The sequence below is a fragment of the Ochotona princeps genome, chromosome 25 (genome assembly GCF_030435755.1).
Source record: "Ochotona princeps isolate mOchPri1 chromosome 25, mOchPri1.hap1, whole genome shotgun sequence".
Lineage (NCBI taxonomy): Eukaryota > Metazoa > Chordata > Mammalia > Lagomorpha > Ochotonidae > Ochotona > Ochotona princeps.
Genome location: NC_080856.1, coordinates 20,702,582 through 20,730,209, shown reverse-complemented (window position 1 = coordinate 20,730,209; position 27,628 = coordinate 20,702,582). Strand labels below are relative to the sequence as shown.

General features: G+C 44.1%; 1 protein-coding gene across 4 annotated transcripts in view; it reads right to left on the bottom strand.

Annotated features, from left to right (window-relative positions):
- Window positions 1–27,628, bottom strand: part of HIPK2 (homeodomain interacting protein kinase 2) — a 176,597-nt gene that overhangs the window by 104,379 nt on the left and 44,590 nt on the right. For all 4 annotated transcript variants that reach the window (XM_058654902.1, XM_058654904.1, XM_058654901.1 and 1 more), the window contains exon 2: window positions 6,887–7,970. In XM_058654902.1, the coding sequence (XP_058510885.1) occupies window positions 6,887–7,970 (1,084 nt within the window). The remainder of the gene's footprint in view (window positions 1–6,886; window positions 7,971–27,628) is intronic.

Sequence of the window (27,628 nt, the reverse complement as noted above, 5' to 3'; positions counted from 1 at the left end):
GCCTTTTCATTAAGCTCTTGGGGAAGACAGAGTCACAGAGCACATGAGCAGCATGCCCAGAAAGCCTCAAAAGCAGATAAGGTTAGGAGGCCTAGAGGGTGACACTGTCATTCCATCCTCAGGGTTACACAGTCAGGCCTTTCTGTATTGGGCCCCTTATCTATGCAGCACCAGTCATTTTTAATATTCCATAAAGATCTAATGGTACAAGACAGATGTTGGCTAGTTTCAGGGAAATGATGTGTTAGAACCTGAGTCAGCTGTCTTTAGGTTTTACATTTCAATCTCACAGGTGGAAAGGCAAGATGAGAATAAAATCTTGGTGAGACGCATTTGCTTTGTGAATTGCTGAGACTGAGGACCCCTATAATCCAGCTAGTCAGCAGTAAAAATATCTGCATGAAAGACAAGAAACTGGGCATGGGTTTCTGGTATATGTCAACACGAGTTGGGCTATTTTAAAGCACATGAGGCCAGTGACACTATTTATTTTTCCACTTGGGCAGTTAGAATTCAGCTCATTCCACAACTGAGTCTTGGGAGTAGACACAAAACGTAACAGGCACGGATGCAGGAGACACAGAAGCAGAATCCTGCAGTTCTGTTCCAATTCACTGCTTCTCGGGCTGGACTTCCCACCTAGTCATCCCATCTTAGGACCCACCCCACCTCCTGGCCCTAGCTAGCAGGCCTGCCAGCCGATGGAGAGGGTAGAATAGATGCCAGATCATTTTCCTTTTTTGTCCCTAAGACTTGCTTATTTAATCTAAAGTCAGAGTTACAGAGAAAGAAAGAGAGACAGAAAGAGAGAGAGCTTTCATCTGCTGCCTCATACCCCAAGATGGTCAACACTGGGACAGGTCAGAAGTTACGAGCTAGGAGCTCCTCCCAGATTCCTTGTGTGGTTGGCAGGGAGCAACCACTTGGGTCATTTCTACTGATTTTCCAGGCCATTAGAAGGAAGCTGGATGGGAAGTGGAGCATCTGGGACATGAATAGGCCTCCATTTGGGATGCCGACTTTGCAGGTGGACGCTTAACCTGAACCACCACAATGCTGGATCCGAGGTGATCATTCTTCATGTTAGATCTCCAGGTACTTGAATACAAAAGTTAGAGCTCAACTCTGTGTTCTTAGCCTTCTGTTCTTAAGTGTGCCTTTAAAGCCATTTCTCCTTTATTAACTCTCCATTTACAAGTACCCCACATGTGATTGGCAGGGAGGACAATGATGGATGGCTCAGGTGCATGACTGCAGCACATACTGGGTTGAGGGCCCCAGTCCCTTGGTGTCAGTCCTTTGCTCCACATCTAGCTTGGCTTTTCTGCCTCACAGCTGGGTCAGAACTCACTGAAGCCCACTCAGTCTTTGCACAAACTTGGCTCAGATGAAGGCACAGGAGAGGGGCCAGTGTCGTGGCACAGTGGGTTAAGCTATACTTGGGACACTCTCATCCAATACAGAATGCTGGTTTTTGTCTCAGTTATTCAGCTTCTGGTTCAGCTTTGCTCAAGCTTCTGGGAGGCAGTAGGTAATGGCTCCCTGCCACCTAAGTGGGAGACCCAGCTGTAGCTCTTGGCTCGTGGCTTCAGCCTGGCCCAGCTCTGGCTCTTGAGCAAATCGGGGAGTGAACCATTTGATGGGTGATCGGACTTTGCTTCTGTCTGTCTCCCTGTTAATGCTCCCAGGCTAGCCTTCAGCCCTGGAGCCCAGAGCCCCAGTTTCCTGTTCTTTTATGCAGTTCTAAGGAGTTTTTTACATGCTCCCGAGAGGTGGCTTGGAGCCTTGTGGTGATAAAAGACAAATTAACTTAAGAAGTTAATGCCTGCATCCAAGTGCTTTCACAACTCCTCTTTTTAACCACACCTAACATGCAGGCAGTTCCTTTTTATATATTACAATCTGCATATGTTGTGCCATTTTTGAAATGACCCATGTTCTTGGCTTTATAAAGCTACACCTCTTTTGTGAAACAACTTGCATTTTCAGTCTATGGCATGAGTTTCAGAATATACCCTGCCCCCTGCGAAGGAAAGATCAAGCAGGACTCTCATCTGGGTTACTGAGGCCAAGGTTGACCCTCAGGACAGCAAACCGCTTCCTGACCACAGACTGAACTACCAACTCTCGTTGACTGGCAAACATAGGCCCCAGTGAAAATGGGATCCAGATGGAGGAGTGTGGGCCTCCAGGCTGACCCTGGACTGCTCAAGAGGCAGTGGGAGCCCTGGGCACGGGCAGCAGGACTGGAGTGGAGGTCTCTGGTCTCTGCTGGCAGAGCCTCTGATTCTACAAGCACATGGTGGGATTGGAAACCAGGTGCTGAAAGACCCAGGCTGCAGAACTGTGCTGCAGAACTGTGCCGAACTGTGCGAAAGCAAGCAAAGCAAATAAAAAGCTATGCCATCTCTCCATTCAGCCATCAAAACAGAAATATTAAATGTGCTGCAATGCCCCATTCACGGTGGGGGATGGGAATCCCCATCACAGCCTAGTGCCCCTTTCCTTTATTCCTGAATAACTACCATCTCCTAGCCTCTGGCTCTTCCTCTATTTAATTAATTAATTTATTTGATTTGACATTCCCATTGATTTATACCCTCGGCAAGTTCATTAACTCATTCCTTTGAGAATTTACAGTGGCTGCCAATGCTGTCTCTTTGACTAAAGCCAGGCCACTCAAGCTTTAGTCGAAACTCTCCATTGTCAGACCTCACTCACCTAACCATCACGTCCTGCCTGGCCCTCAAACTCCTGTTCACTATTGTTGTCTTTTCTCCCATCTTTGTTCATTTACAGTCAGTCACATGTCACTAAATAACAGGGATACATTCTGAGAAATGTGTCACTGGACAATTTCATTGCACTACGTTGGAATGACAACACCACTTAAATGAGATAATCTTGTGGGACCACCATAGTCTATGTGGCCCACTGTTGACTAAAATGTCCCATTGCAACACTTGACTGTACTCCAATCTCTCTGGCGCCAAGAACATCCTACTTTCTGGTCTTATCTATATCTCATATTTCCTTTAAAACCTATTATATTCATTATAGCCGTTGACCCATGAATCTCTCTTATTAAAAGGTTTTATTTCTTTTTTAAATCATGAGACAGAGTGTTGTGATCTTCTGGTTCGCATCCCAAATGCCTGCAACAGTCCCAGTCCAGGTCTGAATGACAAGCACCCAACCACCTGAACCATCACTGTTGCTTTCTTGATTACACATTAGCAGGAAGTTGGAGTCTGGAGCTGGAGCCAGGCAACAAACTGCTGTGGGATGTGAGCGTACTAACAGCTGGCCTAAGTGCCTACGCTCCTATGTTACAAATCTGTCATTGATTTTTCATGTATTTAATTAATTTTGTTCATTTCATTTCCTTGCCCATTGTAGGTTTGGCTAAGTTATCTGCTGCATGACCAAACATTTACGATATCAAAGCATCAGCATTAAGCCCTAGGCAGTTCGTGTTTCTCCTCTCCAGCTCCCCAAGATCAGAGACCAGGCCTTACCTTCCATGCTCCTGAGTGCACAAATAACACAGGGCATCCAGGAGGCACCCAATAAGCATTGAACAAATGAATCTGAGCTATAGACCACCTCCAGAAACTGATAATGATTGATATGGTGGTGAACTACTGCAGGAACCATAGGAGGCCAAGGGAGAAATGGAATACTGTGACCAACTTAGAAAGGAAACGTCGCTTCAGGCAGAAAAGGCAGGTCAGCCTTTCATGCTGACTGTGATGCCTTTGACACCAGGGCTGGTCTCCAAGAAGGTGACCGGGAGGGTCATAGGCCAAAGTGACCCTGAATAGGAAGAGGTCGCTCTGTTCCGAATTTTAGGTGATGGTCACTCACAGGTTAAAGGAAGGGCCCTTCAGAGAGAAGATATGGGGCCAGATGTGACTGGGCCAGTCTGTGACATGAGATGGAAGAAGAGAATGCATAAGGCCCCAGGACTGGGAGCAAGCCTGTCTTGAGCACACACCAGAGGTAGTTTTGAAAGGCTCGACTGTGTCACTGCAAAGTTCAGTTAAAGGATACACAGTCTGTCCCCGACCCTCACAGCCACAGGCCTCCTGAGATCCCCTGTGTCCTCAGAAGAAGGGACACCAGGGAAAAAAGAAGAAAAGAAAAATCGCAGTGTTCCTAGACAGGGTACCTAGGTGGGTAGCCAGGGCTGCTGCAGGAGCACAGGGATACAAAAGGGGCTGCAGGATTCTAAATGCAACCTGCTAGATTCACAGGTTTTGTCCTAAGGTGCATTTGAAACACATTTTTTTTTTTTTAAATCTAAGAGGTGACAAAGAGAGAGAGAGAGAGACAGAACTTCCATTTCCTGGATCACATCCCAGATGTCCAGGGGCTGGAAACTCAGTCATATCCCCACGTGGTGACAAGAACTGAGTGTTTGGGCTGTCACCTGCTGCCTCCCAGGGTCTCTGGAAGCACTTGTGGGACCTGAATCCATGCACTGTGACATGGGATACACATGGGATACCCATGGGATACCCATCCCAACTGTGTCCTAGCCACTACCCCAAATGCCTGCACTTAGTTTCTCGGTCTTTCTATAAGTTGCCAAACCCAACTTTAATGAATTTTCAGAAAACTGAATATCTGTTTACTAGACAGCAATTATGCTAACTTCATCACAAAAGCCTGGGAACCCTCTGGGTTAGCTGCAGTGTGCCCTAAATTAGGCCAAGAGCTAGGAAGAAATAGCTTTCCGGGGGTTGAACTTACAAACTGAAACACAGCCTCCCGCTTGTGAGTGGAAAACCAGCCCTGGGTGACTGAGCCATCACAGAGGCACGGCCATCACAGAGAACTGGCTTCCAGAGAGCCTCTGGGCTCCCTTCAGAGAGAATGCAAGCTTTTGGTTCCCGGTTCCCAGTCCTCCAGATTCGTCTCACCACACATCCTTCTATGCCCCTACCTTCCTCAGTGGCATCACTCAGGGCTTACTTCTTCCTCCAACCCCAACCCCGCTCTTCTGAGAAGTGCTAGGCTCCGGGGCCAGCCAAGCCATCTCCTCAGAGTGGTAGGGCCAGAGAGTGGACTGCAAGGCTCAGGAGGGGCTGTGTGGAAAAGAAGCAGAGTCCACAGGACTAGAACTGCTCCTGGTGGAGCCTGCAGTCAAAGTGGAGGCCGCTGGAGACTCCTACTACGATGGGGGAGCCGTGTGCACATGTGCATTTAGAGAGAAAGGAGCTGCTGGACAAAGTTGGGCTTAAGTAACCAGACCAGAGCTGCTGTAACTCAGAAAACACCCCTTTGAAGGAGCAGGGAGATAACAGTTAGAAGCAGTGGGGGAAGAGCTAACAATTAGAATGAGAAGTGACAGGGAAGAAGGTAAGGTGACCTGGAGCTCCTGGCTCACCCCAGTAGGTTGCGGGATGGGGTGGGAGGAGCAGAGGCCTGTGGGGGAGAGGCTTGCCACAGTACTGTGGGCAGGCAGGCGGCAGCCTTGAGGGAGTCATGGCTGGAGGGAAGGTCTTGCAAGGGTGATCTCGGGAATGGGTGACAGGTTGGCTGTGGTGACACGGCGTTGAGCAGTTTCCAGCTTTCTCTTGGTGGCCTTGAAGCCACCAGGGTGGAGGGTCTCAGGCATCGGTGGCTCTTAGGAACCTCTAAGATGTCATCTTTCTTCTCACAGGATTCTGAGTTTCCTTTCTTGCCAGTTTCAACTTCCACCTGACTGGTCACTGTAGCCTTAAGCACAACCCATCCCCAAACCACCTCTTGTCGCCTTCCCCCTGTGAGCTTCTTCCTGTGCACCTACCTGGGCTGGTTGTTGCCTGGAGCATCTAAGGCACGTAAGCCACAGTATGTGATTGGCCCAGTAAGCCTGCAGGCTGGGTTCTCCCAGGTGACAGATTAGGAAATGAATGAGTAGGGAAAGTAGACAACTGGACCCAGCTGCATAGCTTTGTGAGCGGAGGAATCGGGTCCAAGCCTGGGAACTCCTGACTCTTGGAGCCAGCACTCTCATCTCAGAGCCAGCAGAGCAGCAGGTGTTGGCCCTGACTGTGCCCTGGGGTGGCAGGAAAGCTGGTAGAGAACAACCAGCTGGACCCTACCCCTGAGCTGTGGATTCAATTTGTGGAGGTTAGAAGTTCCCCAGGTGCTTTTTATGTGCAGCTGGGGATGAGAATCAGCAGGTATGCAGGAGCCTCCAGGATGGCAGGGCCTCCACTACATCCCTCTTCCCAGCGCTGCACCTGGCTGGCAAAACTTTTTGGGTGGCTGACCACGTGAAGCAAGGGCAGCCTGATGCACATGGCTCTTCTGTCACCTAGACCCAGGCCCAAGGTCTCTTACTGCGTGAGTGAGCCAGTTGGCTCCCTGGCTAGTCCTTCCTCCTCGGGCTGGTGAAAGCAGTCTTCTCAGCCCTAACCTTTTGCTTTGCAAACTTGCCAGAGTTGTTTCAAATCTAAGGACACAGTTGCTGTTCTTTAGTCTGGCACATGATATCCCCAAAACAACCCGGTCTCAGTCAGTCCTGGCTTGCGACCACCTCTCCCCTCTGTGCTGCTAGGTGGACAGTCTCCCTGACAGCATTGTGCACATTCCTACCAGCGGGGCTTAGACGGCACATTCCATCCCCTCCACCGTGAGGACCCTATCCTGTTTTTCACCCCAGCTCCCAAGGATCCCTTCCAACTCTGACCATCCAACCTAAGCATCTCACATGATTCCAATCTTACCTGGCTTCTCATTGTCATGTCAAAATGCAACTGCCCTAATTTCCCAACTACGTTAAGATCGACTTTTGGTGCATAATTTTATCTCCCCCTTGGTGACTCCCACTGCACATTCTCTGTGTTTGCCACCAAGCATCTCACACTGTCTGTGGGTCTTGGTGCAATCTTACCTGTAATATCGGGACTGCAAGTATGTGGAGCACACAGCCTTGGACACATGACTGGCTGAACCAAAGTCGATGACCTTCACTCTGTATGGCTGTCTGGATGGATCCACCAGCATGATGTTTTCTGGCTTGAGGTCAGCGTGGATGAGACCAAGGCTTTTGAGTTTCATCAGGGCTGTGGCTACCTGCTGGAGGACTGGGCGGATGTATTTTAGGGGCAAGGGGCTAAACTTGTTCTGCTTGAGAAAGTCATAGAGGTTCTGTTCCAACATCTCAAAGACCAAGCAGGTGTGGTTCTTGTGCTGGAAGCACTCATAGGCCCGCACGAAGTTATAGTCATCGGCACTCTCTGTGCTCAGCCGGGCCAGGATGCTCACTTCAATCTGACCCTGTCGGGCATAGGATGGGTGGTTCTTCAGGATCTTGATGGCCACAATCTCATTGGTGCCCCGTTTCCAGCACTTGACCACTTGCCCGAATGTCCCTCGGCCCAAGAACTCTAAAACTTCATAAGTGTTGGTCATGGAGCACAGCACTTCATGCTGGACCAGCTGGTAATCTCCTTCGCTGTTGGAGCCGCTGTTTTTTGAGGTGGCAGTGGACGTGGTGGCAGTGGCTACAGTGGCCCCACTGGCATTATTCTGAATCATGGGTGGATGCTCTTCGATGATCTGTACGCTGCTCGTGTTCTCGATTTCCTCGCTCTTACGCTTGAGTCCACATTTTTGGTAGGTGTCAAGAAGGCTCACAGTGCTGCGACGCATTAGGTTATGTGGTCCACCGAGGACCTGCCCAGTGACAGACGTGCTACTTGCTGATGTTACCACTATGTGCCCGGTGCTTCCTGGGAAGATGATGGTCTGTTCGTAAGGTAGGCTTGGGTTTGGGATTGGCAAGGAGGTGCTGACGGTTGTGGTGGCTGGCTGAGAAGGTGCTATGTTCTTGCTCTGGCTGTACACTTTGCTGTGGGAGCCGTACCCAGTCATGTCCCAGTTGGAACTCGGCTCTACTTTCAGTTTCTTCACACTACAGAAGGCACTTGATTGGAGGGTGTGAGGGGAGAAAACTTGCACATGTGAGGCCATACCTGTAAGAGAAAGAAAAGAAAAAATAAATGCCAAGGCACCTTGGTGTGTATCAACCCAACATATCCATTTCAGCTCTTTCTGATGAATGGCTTGGATTAAATACAGCATTATCTGCCTCCCCAACTTCAAAATAAGCCCCATTCTGGGGCTATTCTGATTGATATCTTAGCTGCCTTAATTCTTTTTTTTTAACATATATTTTTATTGCATTTCTTTTTTTTTAAAACTAATTACATTGCATTATGTGATACATTTTTTTTATGCACTGGGATTCCCCCCGCCACTCCCAAAACCCTCCCCCCACGGTGGATTGCTCCACCTTGTTGCATTTCCATAGTTCAAATTCAGTTGACATTCTTTCATTGGAGGTATTTACCAAGCATAAAGTCCAGCATCTTATTGTCCTGGTAAGTTCAATGGTTTCTTGGTGAGACCATCTCTGGTCTGAAGGTAGAGCCGGCAGAGTATCATTCCAATCAATTAAAAGTCCCAACATAATATTTCCAACCATTTACAACATTATGGCATTAATTGACATGGTATTGATTAACCAGTATGTTAATAGGAAAATGCAGGTTTTCAACCACAACCTGTGACTTCTTCATAGACATTTCAATTTTGGTTTACATTCAACCGTATTCTATACACCTTAAAATGGCTTAGATTGCTATTCAGCTGTCTCATGCCTATTTTAATTTTAGTCTTTAGCAGTTTATAGCATTGAAGCATGATTTCGCTGAACCTGGCTGTTTTTCGGGTGGTCTAACTCTATAATTCTAACAGGATATATGTCAACAGTTTAGGTGAGCATGTTTAGGAGGGGTGTGCAGAGAAATCTTCCATACCCCAGTTAGGAGTAACTAATCTTTGTGTCCCACCCAGTGAGATATAAGTGCATCCCCGCTGACCGTTTCCTGTCTGGTTCTAAGCTTTTCTTGTTGTTCTCTGTCTATCTATTCTAGTTTTGTTTATTTGTTTGTTTGTTTTGAGGGGTTTCTGGAGCGTTCCTGATGGTTATTACGAGAGGGGGGTGGGGACCCAAAGTTGGAAGCAGGCAAGGACCAGAGAAAGCTCCTCTCCCTAGTCCCGAAGGAAGTTTACTGTTCTTCTGTTTCTGCGGACCACTCAGGGATCCTGGTTGTTGTTCCGATGACCTTGGAACCTGCTAGGCAGGATTTGGGCTTCTTCCATCCCATGTGGTAGATCCAAATGGGGGTGGTTGACCTCAGAGTTCTTGGTCTCCGAAGAGCTGCCTTAATTCTGTAGGATTGTTTTACAGTTGTTCTCCAGGCAGCTATTTAACCTAGTGCTTGACATCTGTATCCCAAAGCTGGATTCAACACCCAGCTCCAGTTCCTGACTTCAGTTCTCTGTCAGCATACATCCTGGGCAGCAATGGCTATGGGCCTCCTGCATGAGACCTGGACTGAATTCCTAGCTTTCAGCCTAATGCTGACTATTGCAGGTATGTGGGGAGTGAACCAGCAGATGGGAACTTTTGGAAATATATATATATATCGACATATGGATATATCGATATATATATATATCGATATATCGATATATATATATAGAAGAGTCCGGCATTTTCATTTAGCCTAAAACTCTATCAGTCATTTTGTGGGGTAGTGTGTAGCACAGATTACAGATTCTATTCACTCAATTTTCATGCTAAATTCATGTACCAATAAGTATTTCTAGAAAGTACTATTAGTTCATACTAACATTTTAGCCACACTTCCAATAACTTCAGAAATCTATAGGACCACTGCTTGGGAAGAGCTGTATAATTTACAATCATAGTGATTACTAGGAACAGAAATTTATAGAAAACATATTAAGGAAAAATAATAAGGAGATGAGGAAGAATAAGTCCTGTAAGCAAAATGTATCTGCAACTGACAAGCATTTCCTAAAAGAGTAGAAGGAAAGTAGAGTTTCTGTCAGCCACTATTGGTGTTTAGTCATCCTAATGGCCAGGCATTTGTGAGCCCGTGGCGTTAGGAAGAGGGGCTGTTTTAACCTTTCCTCTGTGCTCCATCATTCATCACCCTGGCCACCCTCACTCTCAACAGATGTCTCACCCCTTGCCTTGGTCAGAAGCCTGAGGCCAGCCTTACTTTTCTCCTTTATTCTTCTTCAGTTTAAAACCTGCCTGAACCTCTAGCCTCTGTTCCCTCTGTCAATTCTCTCTGAAGTCCATTCTCCCATTTCCTCTTGAATTCTGCTTACACCACTTTCTCCTGCAGCTTTCAGATTCTCCTTGTTAACTAGACCCAGTCCTTAGTGGAAAATTCATAAAGGTTGGCCTGTCTGTTTTGTTTTGTTTTGTTTGGAAAGGCAAGTCAGATTGACAATAAGAAGAGACAGAAAGAAAGATCCTCCACCACTCGTTCACTCCCCAGGTTGCCACAATGGCTGGATCTGAGTCGATCTGAAGCCATGATCTATGAGCTTTTTCCAGAATTGTCCCAAGGCTTTGGGTCATCCATCACTGCTTTCCCAGGCCATAAGCAGAGAGCTGGATGGGAAGTAGAGCAGCCAGGACAATGAATTGGTGCCCATAAAGGATCCCAATGCTTGCTAGATGAGGATATAGCCATTGAGCCATCTTGCCTAGTCCAAGGTTGGCTAATCTTTTTTTTTTAATATATATATTTTTAAAGATTTATTTATTTTATTACAGTCAGATATACAGAGAGGAGGAGAGACAGAGAGGAACATCTTCCGTCCAATGATTCACTCCCCAAGTGAGCCACAACAGGCCGGTGTGCGCCGATCCGATGACGGGAACCTGGAACCTCTTCCAGGTCTCCCACAAGGGTACAGGGTCCCAAAGCTTTGGGCCATCCTTGACTGCTTTCCCAGGCCACAGGCAGGGAGCTGGATGGGAAGTGGAGCTGCCGGGATTAGAACCGGCGTCCATATAGGATCCCGGGGCGTTCAAGGTGAGGACTTTAGCTGCTAGGCCATGCCGCTGGGCCCAAGGTTGGCTAATCTTAATAACTTACTCTTTTCCTTCTTCCTTAAATGCTCTGTGTATATACAGCTCCCAACTTGGAAGAAAAGTGACAGCTAGATTCCAACTCTCATTGTTATTCTTTCCTCTTCTCTCCTGTAATCAATGGTTGATACTCTACTTTTCCTTAGTGCTTACTTCTTAATGCATCTTCCCTTTACTTTTCATGCTTGACAGGACTATAGTCTTAAAGATAAATGACTTTCTAGATGCCCAATCCGATGGCATTTTCTCAACCTCTATTATTCTTGTCCTCTCTGCAAAATTGGACACCAACGACCACTAGTTTCTCCTTGATGCTCCCATCAGAATGTCTATGAATCTGTAACCTCTTCCGTCCAACTGTGCACTGTGCTTGTGTGGGTCCTCTTCCTCCTTTAAAGTGCTAACTAAAACACTGATTACTTTTTGATTCAGTTCTCCCTAGAATACATCAGCCATTCAAACAGTTTTAACTGCCATCTCTAGGCAGGTAACTCTCACATGTTTATCACAGGCTGGGCCCTACCTCATAGTTGCAATATTTTGACCTTCTGCCCCCAAATCAAAGATGATCTCCCAAAGTGAAATCTTCATACTTTCAAAAAAATCTAGCCATCTCAACTTCTTCCTAAAATCTCTATTTCTGTCCATAAAATATGCTACCAGTTATCTGGGTCCCAACTGTTCATTTTCTCTTACTGAGTCGTCTTCTTCTTTCTTTTTTCTTTCTTAATGAGTCTTCTTTACCTCCTTGAACAAGAAGATACAATGTCTTAACAATCTCTCCTTCCTTCAGAATTTCTCATGCACCCCACTCATTTTTTCTGTTCTTGCCGCCCCTTCCACAATTAAGGCACTCATCACTCTCAGGTAGAGCCAATGTAAATACATTGGTCTATCTGAAAACTTTTTGTCCAGCTTAGGCCATCAGATTAACCTTCCTGAAACATCTCTGAGGATGTCATGTTGTTCTGAACAAAAATCACTCATTAGTGTCTAAGTGATCCCAACTGTCTTGTTGGCTTCAGCGCCAATTAGTAATCTTTCTGAAACTCCTGACTCTAGTAACCTGATCCATCCACTCATTGCAGAATTTTTCCTATACTCCACCCACTCTCATTCCCAACCCCTCCCGAGCATACCTTCGTCACTCCTTTCCACTTGACCAACCCATGTTTGTCCCTCTCCTTTGTAAACCACTGCAACCCCAGTGTCATTTCCGATGCTCTGGTCCTACAGCACTTAGTATAGGTAGCATTTATTTGGTCGCAGATTGTGTTTCTGCCTCTAAAATCTTCATCCTTATTGAGTTATCTATCTTTTATGCTGTTCAACTACTTACCCTTTTAGGTTCTGGGGACAAGTGCTACAGTCTACATTTCAAGCTTCCCTTTATTTTCCCCAGCATCATAATAAGTTTAGTACACATGGCAGGTATTCAGATGATGGAATACAATACTCTGACCAGCAAGGCCTCCAGGAACACTTAGTTCTCTGACCATGCAGCAATCGCCAGCTGGAACCTGGACTTCTAGAGATTAGGGAGGAATCTGCCAATATTTGCCCATTCAAATCAAGGTTTTTTAAAACCAAGACAGAAGCTGGGCAGCTTCTGTCCTGGACTTAGTAGCCATGTCCATCTGCACTTCAGCCTTCCCAAGACGTGAGTGCCCAGCGAGTGATCTCACTTCCACTTTTATCCTGATCCCAGGGCTGTACAGAGGCTTCTTTTCTTGTTGGAATTTAGACCTCTAGCCTTCACCTGTAGGCCATGATTGCGTATCTGTGTACATCCTCAAGCCTTGACAAGACTATTCTGTTACTCATTGCAGAATCCATGTCACCTGTTACTGTTTATTATTATTATTATTAAGATTTACTTATTTGAGAGACAGAATTACAGTGTGAGAGATCTCTCTAAATGGTTGTAATGGCTGGGCCAGGCCAGAGCCAGCAGTCAAGCGCTTCATCCAGATCTCCCAAGTGGATGCAGGGGCCCAAGCACTTGGGCCATCTTCTTCATTTTCCCAGGCACTGGATCAGAAGTGCAGCACCCAGGACTTGAACTGGCTTCCATGTGGGATGCCAGCACAAGCAGGCGTTAGCTTAGCTCCTGGCACTGCACTGTCAGTGCCTAGGTGTCACCTGTGTTTTCCTTCTCTTGTTCAAGTCGGCCTCTCCTTAATTCTATACAATGGAAATGGTTGTTTTCTATTTATTAGTATTAAGTATCCATATTGTTCTATAAAAGATATTGTTCTAGATATTGTTCTGTATTGTAACAGAAACAATCGCTGCTCATCTTTCAATCACTTATCCACTAAAAAGGCTCAGTAAACGTTTCCCTCATCCCTTTGTCTCTAGCTGGCCCCATATGCCCTCAATCCTGCAAATCCCAAGTAGGCGTGGAGACTGACCTGAGGAAGCAGGGTACAGGCATGATGGTCATACACAAGGACAGTGAGACCTTCTTCTCTATTTTTGTTATTTCAAAAAGATTTTGCTGGAAAGGCCAGGGTGTAGAAGTGGAAATTTACAGAGGGAAAGACAGTGGCTTATGACTTCTTTGTTATTGGGATGACGGCCAAGGGTCATAAAATTGTGAAAACCGTCACTGGCTGTCTCTGGTGACAGAATCCCAGGATCAGAGTAGAAACCTGCATGGCCAGAAACCCTTCCACACAGCAGCTGCCTCCGACTCTGGCAAGGCCTGGTGTGGCCACTGTGGCTCCTTTATAAGGTCAACAGCCACCATTCCAAGAACTGCATGTAATTCCCAAGCCACTCTTGTCACCTTTGTTCTGTAGCAGAGGCGATTTTGCTCTGGGCAGCCGACTGTTCAAACAAGATTTCACTCAGGAAAATCTGTGCTATACTAATAACTTTAAAAATTCCTAAAATATCTTTGTAAGGAAGAAAACATTACTGGTGGTTTCACAGCTTAATTTTTAAATAATCTCGTGGCTATGATCAAATCATGTCCAATTATTTCTCCACGAAAGTATTTTTTCTGGAACAACCCTCTCAGTGAGTTCACCAACTTTTAATCTTCAGTTTAGCCCTGATCCCTGAAGTTGGGTGGGGTGCTTTATGCATCCCATTGTAAAGAAGAGCTAGATCTTTCCCGTCACTTGTGTCTGTGTTGACTCTGTACTCTCCCAGGCCCATTCCCCTCCTTATTTGTCAGTACTCTTTCAGAAAAGGCAGGGGCTTACTGGACACTTGCAGCTTGACCCTAAAGTGAAATTTCAATAGCTTTTAAAGTCATCTCTGCCCTTTCTAATTGGCCCTTGGAAGAGAAAAGTGTATTTTGCCCCTCATAAATGGAAGGCTGGGGAGGCTGTTAAGACACAACCATGGGACTGAGTTTTGAGTCCACAGCGAATGGTATGGGCAAGCCTCCTCCTTACACCCTTAAAAACAAAACAAAACAGTAGGACAAATCTGCTATCATTACACCTGTCCCCTAGAAGAGAGACCCAAATTAGATCTTTCAAAAAAAGCCTTAGTGGCCTTCCAACATAAAAATCTGACCAAATGGTTCCACTCTCATTCAAAGTATATATTGGCTCTACCATGGATGTTCTATGGACAGTGTGAGTATTTCAGTTTGGGATGGTTTAAATGTCCCTTGGAAGCTTGATATGGTGATGTTGGGAGTGGTATGACCTTTAAGAGGTGAGGCCTGGTGGGAGATCCTTGGGTGGTTGCTTTCAGGAAGGATTAAGAAAGCCCCTAAGGAAATTCCTGAACTCTTTCTAAATCAAGTTGTTCTTTGGCTCCCTGCTTGGGGATGTGATCTCTCACTCCCACACCTGCTCCCACCATTTGCCATAGTGCCCTTGCATAGTTTGTACCATGTTGTTTGGATTTTCAGCCTCTCTAACTATGAACTAATAAACCTCTTTTCTTTATAAAGTTAGTTGGCTCTCGGCATTTTCTCATTATAACAGTCGATGGGTGAACAGGGCAAGCAGACTTTTCCTGAACAGTCACGCATAACCATTGCTAAGCCAAGCTGGTTAATAAAAGCACCCTCTCCACTTTATTCTCATAAAGTATAAGTTAAAAAAATAGGAAGTCAAGTGATGGGCTTAAGCTCCTATGAGAAGTGAGAGCCTCAGAGTTTAAGCCTAGGTAATTCTATGTACCACTTTGTCCCTCTTTGTCTTAATAGTTTATTCAATTTTTAATGGTAATTTTTAGAAATTATTTATTTACCATATTTATTTGAAAGGTGGAGAGAGAGAGAGAGAGACGAGATCTCCCAATCCACTGCTTCACTCCCCAGATGTCAGCAACAGCTGAGGCTTATAGGCGAGGCTGAACCCACGAACTGGGAACTCAGCCAGGGCTTCCACCTGCATGGCAGGAACCCAACTCTTTCAGTCATTGCCTGGTATCTGCCAGGATATACATTAAGTAGGAAGCTAGAATCAGAAAGTAGCTGAGACTCAAATCCAGGCACTCCAAGACGGGATGTGAATATACCAAGATATGCCTTCACTACTATGCCAAATATCTGCTCCCATACCTTAAGGTTTAAGAAATTTCTTTTTCTGTTATGGATTTTTTTTCCAATTCAGTAAAAAGAAATCTAAAACTCTTCATAATCTTCTTGAGGTCATAACTCATAGGTTTGTTAAAATTAACATTTGCTAAGGAATTGACTTATGTAGTCTATTTCCCTTCCTTAATTGCTTAGTTTCTTCATAACTTTATATTTCACAATGAGATGAACTGAAAAGTTGCTTCACATCTGAGTACACTTCCTTTCCATTTCACCACCCTCAAATTATCTACTGGAAGATCAAATTCTGGTGAAACTGCAAGGATGAGCGAGGGTACACTTTGATAAAAATAATTAAATTAGATATCATTGAATTTGCCAGCGCTCAGGGGAAGGAATGATAAGTGAAACAGTAGCACTTTTTTTTTTAATTAGTACAAGTATATAATATTTAATTTGGGTTTGGCTGACATTAAATAGAGTATCACTCAGAATCCAGTTACATTATTAAAGAGAATGGAATCAAGAACATCTTATTTTAAGAGGTACCAGCTTTCTCACTTCGTAAAATCATCTGGACACACATTCAGGCTGAATGAGTATTTGATGAAAGCTGTAAATCTGTTTCTAAAAACTGAAATCAAGAACTCAAAGGAAGGACCAATTCTTATGCCTAATGGAATGTCAAACCATCCCACATATTTTGTATACAAGATACGATAAAATTACAGAACACATCAAAAGGAGTCTATTAAAAACATAGGAATGTTAGGCATATGCATCTGAATGGACACTTCCACATACTGAGAAAAGGTTTAATCTGTATGATCCTGAATAAAAGTTGATATGATGTCCCAGGAGGTTGAAAAGTACTTGGAAAAACTTACTCACTATGAAACAATATTCCTAAAATCTTGGTAAGTATTCTACTTATCAAGTTTGTATTTCACACGTAGTACAAAGATCACTTTAGGCTAGCCCTTTCTAAATGATACATTTTCCCAAAGAGTATATGTTAAATGTCTGCGGGCCTTTTCTGCTATTTTCAATCAAAATCTGTTTATCCACCAGCTATATGATGTTAACTGTGTAGTAAATTCCACCACAGCACAGTTTCAGATCAACCACAAGCCCAACAATAACAATACTAGTTAATTATAGCACTGGACATTGAAAGCTACGAAAAACAGTGAAACAGAATCGACTGTTAAATTTGCATTAAGGGTCCTCTATGTAAAAAAGACTGAGGCTAAGCACAACAGGAAATGCAAAGACCTCTGAGACATCACTTCTTGACTTGAAGGGGCTTAAAATCTCCTGGGGTTGCTAAGTTCAATGTAAATTTAAAAGGTCAACTGGCAGTTCCAGCCAACCTAAGCAATTTTCCAAAGTAAACAATGTTAAGAGTTCAGAGGCAGGAATCATGGTGGGCTGTGGTTAGACAAGGTCTCACTGCAGAACTAAAATTCTAGCTGCATTAGAAAGAGGGGGTGTCTTCTGCAAGGCAAATGCATGAAGTTCCAGACTCTAAGAATCAGTCATAAGTCAGTCAGTGAACCAGTGTCAGTCAAGCAAGCAACTAGCTCTGTGGTCTTTGTCCTCAGGGAACTTTGGCTTTGCTTGGAGACAACCAAAGCACTCTGGCATAGTAGTGATAGATCAGCAAACGATAAAGCAAGAAATAGCCACCTGTGTACACCAACCCAACCAGCCACCTGTCCAGGATTATCATCCCTGGATAACTTCAACACAGGAACAGCTTTTACATATGAAAGAGAGCTAGTGTGCAGGGCAGCCACAAAGCTATTCCATATCTCTCTTGACCTTCGTTCTTACTGTCACTAACACAGAATTAGCAAGTTTTAAGGGGACGGTCAATATTGTCTTTGCTCTGTGTCTGTCAGACTCTGGCTCTTACTTCCCACAAAAGTGAGGTACAGTGCAGCCCCCACATTTTACAGATGAGTAAAAGGAGTTTAGGGAGATAATATAAGTCTCTATGCTACTATTCCCATGTTAGCCATTCTGCTTCTTTGTTCTTTAGGCTCTTAGGTTAGAAACATTAAATAGAGAGACAGGTACAGCAGAAACCAATGGAAAGGGGAAAGCTGATGAGGGAGAGAAGGTGGTTGCAAACTGTGGGACATACTTGACTGCCTGGTAAAGTGATGGACATCTGCCATAATGATTTTAAGTCATCTATCATTTTTGTATTCTCTGGTGAGTATGACATTTGAGAAGTATAACCATCAAATCACTAAATGAAATTACTAAGATGAAACGAATTTATTTCTTTAAAGAGGTAAGTGTCACTCATATGATGCATGGTGGCACAGTGGGCAGAGCCCTGGGCTGAGTGACCTTGGGTGGGCTGTCACAGCAGTCCAGAGGGGAGGTGGGAAGGATCTGCACTAAGAAAGTGCCTGAGCAAACAGAAAGTAAGTAGTAAAACCATGAGGCTCTGTACAGAAGAAAAGGTAGGACATACTGATGGGCTGTAAGGGCAAAGCAGAGAGGAAATCAAAGATGTCTGAGAGAACCAAATGAGTGGTGGTTCCATGAACGGTGTTAGGGAAGATGATAATGGTGTTGAAATGTTACTATTTGAGAGAGGGCCAAAAAAATGGGACCAGCTTTCAAGAAGCTGAGTTCTAAGCACTCATTGTAGATCCAAGTTGAAATGTCCTGCACTCAGCTATTCATACTGAAACTCTGAGGCAAGGAATTAATTCACTAAGGTTAAAAATGGCAGGATCTGCTGGTCTTCAACATCAACAGCTACTTCCTATTTTTTGGCTGAAGGCTGTGAGAAGACTAACCATGCTAAAAAGACAATGGCAATCAACAGGATGGCTTAAGCCTATCAGGATTCATTGGAAGGGAAAGAGGATAAGGTGGTTAGGCCTGAACTCATTCGTGGATGTGGTCAAAGACAAAGGAACATGGCCAAAAATACTGTTAAACAAAGGACAGGATGACAATTACAAAAGCAGAACAAGTCTCCATTCCTAGCTGACTGAGAGAATGAAGCTGTTGACTGTGAGAGCATATTTAGCTAGAAGGGCTCTCCTGGAACGGCATTCATTTCAGGTATGAGTAACAGCAAAGAGGAAGTGTTTCATATGGACCAGAAGGAGAAAAAAACCAGGTCAGGAGAACAGGTGAGGTCATGGTGAGAGATGGCGATATGAGGGCTCCCATCAACACCCCGATGAAAATGAAATCCATTTGAGTAAAGCTGTTTCCCAGGAGAAATGGTGCAGAAAGTAGAGCAGATGGCAAATGTAGTAATCCTTGGGGGCAGAGGCATTGTCAAATCGTATGAGGAGGACAGGATGAGTCACAGGGAAAAGTCAAGGATAAAGTGATAATAAACACAATTAAGGGATTGATCCAGGAGAGTGAAAACTGAGAAGGCGGGTCGGGGCCTGGCTGGGAATAAGCCAGGAGTGTTCTCTTTCCGCAGCGGTCAGAGGGGAGAAAGCAGTGCTCCCCAGGAAGAGAACCACACACAACACGTTAGGCTCCTTGTTCTTCCAAGAAATGTGATTCTCCTAAGAACATGCAAAATCTTTTACATTATTTGCCTTAAATTTGTAAATTATACCATGAGCTATACTTTTTCAATTGGGAAAACATCTTTTTGCTACTTTTTGCAAATTATCCACGTATCTGTGCAGTTACTGGCTCATTATTTGTCAAAATCCGCCCTCCCTACATTCAGACTTAACTTCTTTTTCTGAACGTTGTCAGTCTCACTGACGACTCCAAATCTCTCTAAACACCTTTCTATAACTCTGTCACATAACTTTGGACTATACTGGGCTTTCATTGTAGTTGGTGTATTCAAATTTGACTATCAATAGGCCATAGTATGAAGTGGTCAAAAGCAGTCTGAAAATCCCTAAGCCGATACAATTTTGGTGCAAGACAGAATGACATTTATAATACATAAATGCTTCTCAGGTTCTTTGTCCATGGGATCTATGGAAGAAAAACAAATATGTACAAAAAAACCAAACAATCAAAAATTTTGAAGCAAGAGCTCATTAAGAATTTGAACTAGTGGGACTGACACTGTGGTAAAGTGAGTTAACCCACTCCCTACAGTTCCCACATACCATACAGGTGCTGGTTTGAGTCCCAGCTGCTCCACTTCAGATTCAGTTCTCTGCTAAGATGCCTGGGGACAGCCCAAGTGCTTAAGCTTCTACACCCACATGGGAGACCTGGAACAAGCTGCAGGCTCCCAGCTCTGGCCTGGCCCCGCTCCAGCTGTTGTGGTTATTTAGAGAGTGAACTAGCAGATGGAAAATTGATCTTTCTCTTTCTCTGCAACTCTATCCTTCAAATAAATATTTTTTTAGGGCCTGGCGCAGCAGCCTAGTAGTTAAAGTCCTCTCCTCGCATCTGCTGGGATCCCATGGGCACTGGTTTGTATCCTGGATGCTCCACTTCCATTCCAGCTCCCTGCTTGTGGCCTGGGAAAGTAACAGAAGATGGCCCAAAGCCTTGGGGCCCTGCACCCAAGTGGAAGACCAAGAGGAAGCTCCTGGCTTCAGATTGGCTCAGGTCTGGCCAATGTGGCCACTTGGGGGGTGAACCAACAGATGGAAGATCTTTCTTTCGGTCTCTCCTTTGCTCTATAGATCTTTCTAATAAAAATAAATAAATCTTAAATTATTTTAAAATTTTGATTATCTAAATAAGCCAAAAACAACAGTTAGGGTTTCTGTAAGAGTACCAGCCTGAGCTGCTTAAACAGAAACTTGATGCCATAAAACTCTGGACACAGGAGTCCAAAACCTAGGGGTTGGCAGGATTGGTCCCTGCTGAGGCCTGTGAAAGAAAGATCTGTTCCAGGCCTCTTACCTTGGCTTACAAGGTGGGCATCTTCTCCCTGTGCCTCTCCTACGTGCCAGCTATGTTGGATGATGATCCACCTGGAACACCTCATTCTAACATGGTTATCTTTAGAGATTGTGACCTACAGCTGAAGCTGCTACTTGAGATACCTTACACAAGAGCACCACTTTGGGTCCTGGCCACCCTATTTCCAATTCAGCTTCACTCTGGTCCATTCTAAGAGGCAGTGGACGATAGCTTAAGTACATGGGCTCCCGTTACCCAAATATGAAGCCTGGATGGAGTTCTAGGTTCCTGGCTTCAGCTTGCCTAGAGATTCTGTCTTCCCGCCCTGCCTAATAACAGACATTTGGGGAGCAAAACAGCAGACAAAGGTTTCTCAGTATGTCTCTTTGTGGTTTTGCTTCTCAAGTGAATAAAAATGAAAAAAATCTAAAAGACCTATCTCCAAATAAACTTATATCCTGTAGTACTATGGGCCAAGGATGCACCAGACGCATGAGGCATGGAGCAGGAGCACAATTCAACTCCTAACAATGGGTTTAGATAAACTAAAAACATTTAACTGAAATGCATTTTTTTCTCAGGACAAGTTATGATATTACCAAAACAAACAAACAAACAAACAAAAAAAACAAAAAAACAAAAAAAACCAAACCAAAAAAACAAAAACCCTGATTTTCCCTCCTTGGAGATAAGGCATTTTACTGTATGCTTTCATTATGTCTTGCTATAAATGACCTATGAGTATTTTACAATTTGTCAAATGCTTATGTGGAAATAAGGAAAAGCAAAGAAAGGGATTATTTTAAATCTAGTTCTTCATGAGTTGATGTTCAGTGCTTTTGCACAGTGCCACACAGGAATGCCAATCTGTGTATACTTCAGTGTAGAAGAGCGGGTAGTAAGATCTTCAAAATTAGGTTTTCAGTTCTAATTCTGAGGACTTCAAATATTTCAGAAGTGACCCATGTAGGCTCAAAAGTAAACTCAGTTACAACCAGGCATAGCATGATAATTTTTAAAAAGATTTTTAAAATTTATTTTTATTGGAAAAGCAGATCTGCAGAGAAGGAGAGAGAGAGAGAATCTTCCATCTGCTGGTTCACTCCCCAAATGATTACAATGACAAGAGCTGAGCTGATCTGAAGCCAGGAGCCAGGAACTTCTTCCAGGTCTCTCATGTTGAAGCAGGGTCCCAAGGATTTGGGTCATTCTCTATTGCCTTCCCATGCCATGAGCAGGGAGTTGGTTGGGAAGTGAAACAGTTGAATCATGAACCAGTGCCCATATGGGATGCTGTGCTTGGAGATGAAGAATTAGCCAGTTGAGCCAGAGCGGTGCCCCTGATTAGGGATTAGTAAGGTCTCCTCCCCAGTTCCATCTTGGTGTCAGTGAGGAACTGCTGGATGTATCTTTTCTTACAGACCCTCTAACTCTCCCCTATTACCAATGTTACTCTTTTAGCTCAAAATCTGTACAGACTGGACATTTTTCTTTCTAACTGAGGAGCTCAAGAAGATAGCCTTTAAACAAATAGGTGAAAACGGCAAATACCTACAATCAAAACAGTCAGCTACACTTCCGGTTTCAGCCCTGTTGAGTTCCATTTAAGTATGCTTTTCTTTTTCTTCAAAGATCTACAAAGGCTGTTCACTTCGTCCCTGATATGTTCTAAAAATAAGAATGGTTAAAGCCTCAGCAGTACTAGTTTTCAGGTGCTTGAGTCATAAATCTCTACAGAAGCAGTTGTCCCTGAAACCTTCTACCCATTCTCTACTGCAGACACATCAATCCTCCACTGGCTCAGCCCCAGGGGTGATGAACGCAGGAAAGGAGGAAACCGGTCTAGCAGCAGGTTTAGATGCGAGGTAAGCCTTGGTATGAACTTTTTTACACTTTATAAATGTTTCATAAAGTCTAAATCAAGATAGATCTGGTAGGTTTTGTGTTTTGTTTTATATGAAAAAAAATGTTATCTTTAGCTGTCTGGAACCATACTGGTAAAGAAATATAATGGACTATACTCACCTGGCTCCCCCAGGTCATGCCCAGCCCACAGCTGAATTGTCTTTTTGCGCTCACTCATGTTCTGCCTCAGAAATACTGGCCATACTCTGAATACAAAATGGAAACCTAGTTTGTTCTCCCCCATTTCAATGTTCCCATTATGATATGGCTGCTAATCCTCTTTAAAAAACAAAAAACAAAAAACATTCTATTACTCTGTGGTGCTCTATCACTGTGTCTCTCAAAATGATACGCTGAAAATTCTAAATCACAAAATGTTGCACATGACCTGTTTGGAAATAGGGTCTCTGCAGACGTAACTGAGTTAGGATGGGGTCATGAAAGTGAGTCCCAATCCAATGCGACTGGTAAACTCATCAAGAGATATCACACACACACACACACACACACACACACACACACACACACACGAGATGTAGATGTGGAGGCACACAGCTGCACACCAAGGAACTAAGGATTGTTGGGACCCTCCCCAGAGAAAAGGAGGAGGTAAAGAAGGAGTCTGCCGAGTCTGGGACGTGAGTGTCCTATTGATAACCTTGATTTCTAACTCCTGGCCTCCAGTGGTTGTTTAAAGCCACTTCATTTGTGGCATTTTGTTACACCGGCTCTAGAAAACCAATGCACTGTGCAATATACTTTAGGGGGTATTTCATGGAAAAAACACATTTGAACTCAGAGCTATGATAAAGTATTTATAACAATCATAGTTATACCAGCCAACTGGCAGGTGCCTTCACAGTCTTACAGCCTGTGTTTGTGGCCTCTGGGTTGAAAAGCAACCACGGTTTTACTCCCACGTTTTAGTTCCAATTCCTGCCAGGGTGCTAAACACCTCCTCTCTCTATGCAAATATATTTATTCATCGTGATGGAGGCCTGACTTCAAACAATGAGACTTCTGAAGAAGGCATATGAAAGTGGAATCTGCCCTCCCAAGTGGCAGCATCAACAGCTCAGGAATGCATTTGCTCAAACCTGCCTTTCCCCACTTGAGCTTCTTGCTATAGAGTCATACAAGGAGACCAGTACAAAGGACTGTCATCTGTGCTCTGCTCTCCCTGCAACACCTGTCTGCTGCCTCCTGCACTCATGTTTATGTATGTCTTGGAACATTTCTTTCACAGCCTGTTATCTAACTGCAAAGAAAACTTTGTGAAAGACATTATCCAGACACTGGGAAGCCTGTGATGCAGATGCATATAACCCTCTCCCCTGGGTTCTCTTCCATTACAGGATTCCTCTCATCCTCTCCCTAACCTGTAATACTCTATCCTTCCTATTTGGTTTAAATGGCAACCACTGTTTATAACAGCAGCTCTGCATTGCCACTCTTCTGTTCCCTGGAGGGTGGTTCATTCCTTCCAGTTGCCTTTAACTGACATCTGACTAACCTCCATTAGTGATCACTTTGGGAAGGTGGAGGAAGCACCACCTCCACAGAGTGACAAAGAGCAGGAAGGGCAGCGAGTCACCAGAGGAAAAAAATCCACAGGGTCATGGGGAGAGAAGGAGGACAAAGAAAAAAGAAAAGGCAAGAAAAGCGAAGGCTGGAGAAATTGAGAAGATGTTCAAAATAATAAAGTAACACCATCATAAGCTTTGGAAAACTACTGAGCACAATAAAAATACAATGTGCTATTATTTACAGTACTAAAACCGGTCTTTCTGTATGCATTTGTGGATATGGAAGTCAGGCATGTGACCAGGAGCCCAGGCTAAACTGTGCAAGTTAGTGAGTTCTTTGATTCTGTGCAAGGAAATTTTCACGTTGTAAGTCACGGTCATCCAATGTGCCACAGTACCAAGAGGAGGTGCCACTCTGCTCATGTTCCATTCTCGCTGTGGGGCACCCTCCTCTTAGTGCTCAGCTGACAGGCAGATAGCACTCCAATGGTTTGCTTCCTAACAGACAGGATGGCATTTGGCCATACAGGCCATTGTCTCCAACCTAACAGTGTCTGTATTACTGGAGCTCATTTGCAGATTGTTCCTGAATTTCAAGTCAGCTGCCAGCTTATCCGGTGCTGGATGTGTGATCTCAGCAAGTTAACGTCTCTGTATCTTTAGACCTTTGTCTAGAAGTAGAGGCAGCATCACACAGGGCCCCAGAGAATTAATTGAGGAGTATTCACTTACAACTACATACTATGCGATAAATATGTTCGTGTATACACCCACCCACATGCATACACACATGTAAAATCAGTAGGCGTGGTGCCCAACACAGCGTAAACCCTAAAGAAGTGTCTGGAGAAAAATGAGAAGACAAAGGCCAGAAAGTTCACCCAGGCTATCCAGCCTAATGTGGCCAATGCAGTGCTTACCAGAAAGATGAACACTCATGGCACTCAGCATGCTTCCTGGCACATGGGATACATTCAATATTCTGTTTCTGAATGAACAGACAATGGAAATAGACCATGGAACGGGATAAGGGCTCATTTGTCCTTTTTCTCAACTGAGATTCCTTGAGAACAGAGAAGTTTAATTAGGAAGACAGCAACTCCCCGAGATTCCCTAGAGGACGCTTGGGAAATGCCAAGGGCTTCCAAAGACTCAAATACAAGCCTGCGCTTTATGTAATTTACCTTCAAGACTTGTATTTTCTAATGTAACATTTTCATCAAAAGCACTAGCCTTTGTTGTAACTGAGACCCAGTTCCCATGCACAAAACATATACAGTACAGGTACTGCATATTTGTATTTGTTAGATACATAATGATGTCACCCTTGTAGATGGAGTGCCTAAAAGAATTGGATACTCACTTTTTAAAAGCATTTATTTATTTTTGTTGGAAAGGCAGATCTACAGACAGAAGGAAAAATAGAGAAAGATCTTCCATCTACTGGTTCATTCCTCAGTGGCTGCAAAAGCCAGAGCTGAGCCAATCTGAAGCCAGGAGCTTCTTCCAGGTCTCCCACAAGGGTGCAGGGTCCCAAGGCTTTGGGACATTCTCTTCTATTTTTCCAGGCCACAGGCAGGGAACTGGATGGGAAGTGGAGCATCTGGGACACGAACTGGCACCAATATGGGATCATGCTGCTTGAAGAGGGGAAATAAGCTAACTAAGCCATTGTGCTGGCCTGGACATTCACTTCTAATATATGTGATATTTGTTTTCTTTAGAATATGTGTATTTGTGCATATGTCTACTTCACTAGTCTACTTACTAAAAACACAAGGATAGAAAATGTTGAAGGATGAAATAAAATATACACATCAAAATACTTTCCTCCGTATCCTAATAAATTGCGTTGAACTCACTTCATTTTGAAAATCTCTGCTAAAACTTGGATAACTTGAATGATGCAATGCAGGATTAGTCCTGGCTGAAGAAAAGTACATAGGAAGTTATCCTTTTTGGGCCAAAGCTTTTCGCGCCAGCATGTCGGTTGCTCATTGGAGCTCTTTCCTTTGCTACCATAATCGGCAGAAATCCAGGAAGGAACCCTCCTTAGCCTGGGAAGTGAATAAGGATAAAGAGACTCAAGAGGAGTCAAAGCACAGAGTGGGAGAGTAAGTGTGAAACAAATCTTTGTTTCCAGCCCCTGAGATGGGAGTTGTTTGTTACTATAGTGCAACTTGGCCCATCCTAAATGCTGTAATTTTCCTTAATGCTGCTGTCCCTAATGAGTCTGAATTAATGAGGTTTAATGCAATTACACTGTGATGCACAGCGTACTCACCCATTAAAACCAGACCACCCATTCTTAGAGACAACTTTACATTTTCTAAACATTCCACATTTTCGCATTGCTTCCAAAACTTATCAAAATGTTTAATGAGATCAATGTGTCCAATATTGCAGAAGTCCTTGTCATCACCACTATTAGTGATTTGAAATGTGCACATACTAATTACCACCTATAACTTTTCTGCACAACTAGGAGGCTTAGGATTATCAGCTACAAATGTGCCTGCTTTTGAAACACTGAATCAAATTACTTCATGGTGACTAAAACTGGAAAAATTTCCTTCAAACTGGATGTAGGAGTTTGGCACTGTTGACTAAGTGTCCTAATGGGAGAAGCAGTTTTTCCCTGGGTTGGTGTTCTTCCTGGGGAAAATGGATTCCACACACCCTGGCCTCAGGGGTATTCTCACATTCCAGGAAGCAATGGTTCTACTCTTGGTGAAGAACATCACGTTCTGATGTCATAACAGTTGTGACTACTCCCAGTAAGCTCAGGCACTCAGCAAGGCACATTCTGTCCCCTCTTTGTCACTGAAGTCAGCATTGAATTTAAAAATAGCATTGCTTATACACCTAGGGTATCATGGATTCATTAATGGGCCAAAAAGTGCTATTCTAGGTATCTAACTTAGATGGGGGTTTAGATAGCAATTTCTAGAATTTGTGAGGCGCAGGCATTTGTTATTTCCCTGGTAGAGGCATTATGTTATGCTAATTATGATTTAATTTACAAACAGTGATTTTCAGACCCTAACAGGGAATCATAAAAAATTACAAAATGATCAGCCTAAAATGCAGTTAATGAGGATATCTATAAACTTGGCTCTATAATATGATGACTAACAAAATGAAGAGGGTGGTATCATAAACACCATCGGCAGTGCCTGTAGTAAAGTCAGGAGGTAAACAGCCTGAAGTTTCTTATTGCTAAGAGGGATTTGACTTCTGGTCCCTTAGTGGGCCCCCAAGAAGAGGCCTCTGAGCAGGCAGGAGGTGTTCCCACTCATATAAGCCTCGCCTCTCTGGATGCTAGGCTCTACATCCAAAGTGATTCAGGTTGATCACTCATGTGGGGTGAGTGCTTAGTGTAGCAGTTAAGATGCTACTCTGGACTCATTCCACAGAACACTGCCTGGGTCCAAGTCCCAGGGCTACTCTGAGAATGTGTCTCCTAGGGGAGGTAGCTCAAGTTGTTTGGGATCCCAATAGCAATGCAAGTTCCCAGTTCCTGGCACTGGCCTGATCCAGCCGCAACATTTGGAGAGTCCAATAGCAGATAAAAGATGTTAAATCCATCTATTTCCCTCTTTACCTTTCAAATAAAACTATGAAATGAAAAAAAAAATAGTGTTATGCAGTCCTTCAGAATCTAATAATCAAATCAAATTCCCAAATCTGTTATGTGGGGGAGTCTAGAGGTCACAGTGAGCACCCAGCAAGACCCACTGCTGCCTGTGGTGTGCAAGTGCCGCCCCAGCAGCTACAGGCAGACTCCAGACATTGCACAGAAATTCCCCCTTGCTTTTCAAGATACCAACATTACAAGATGAA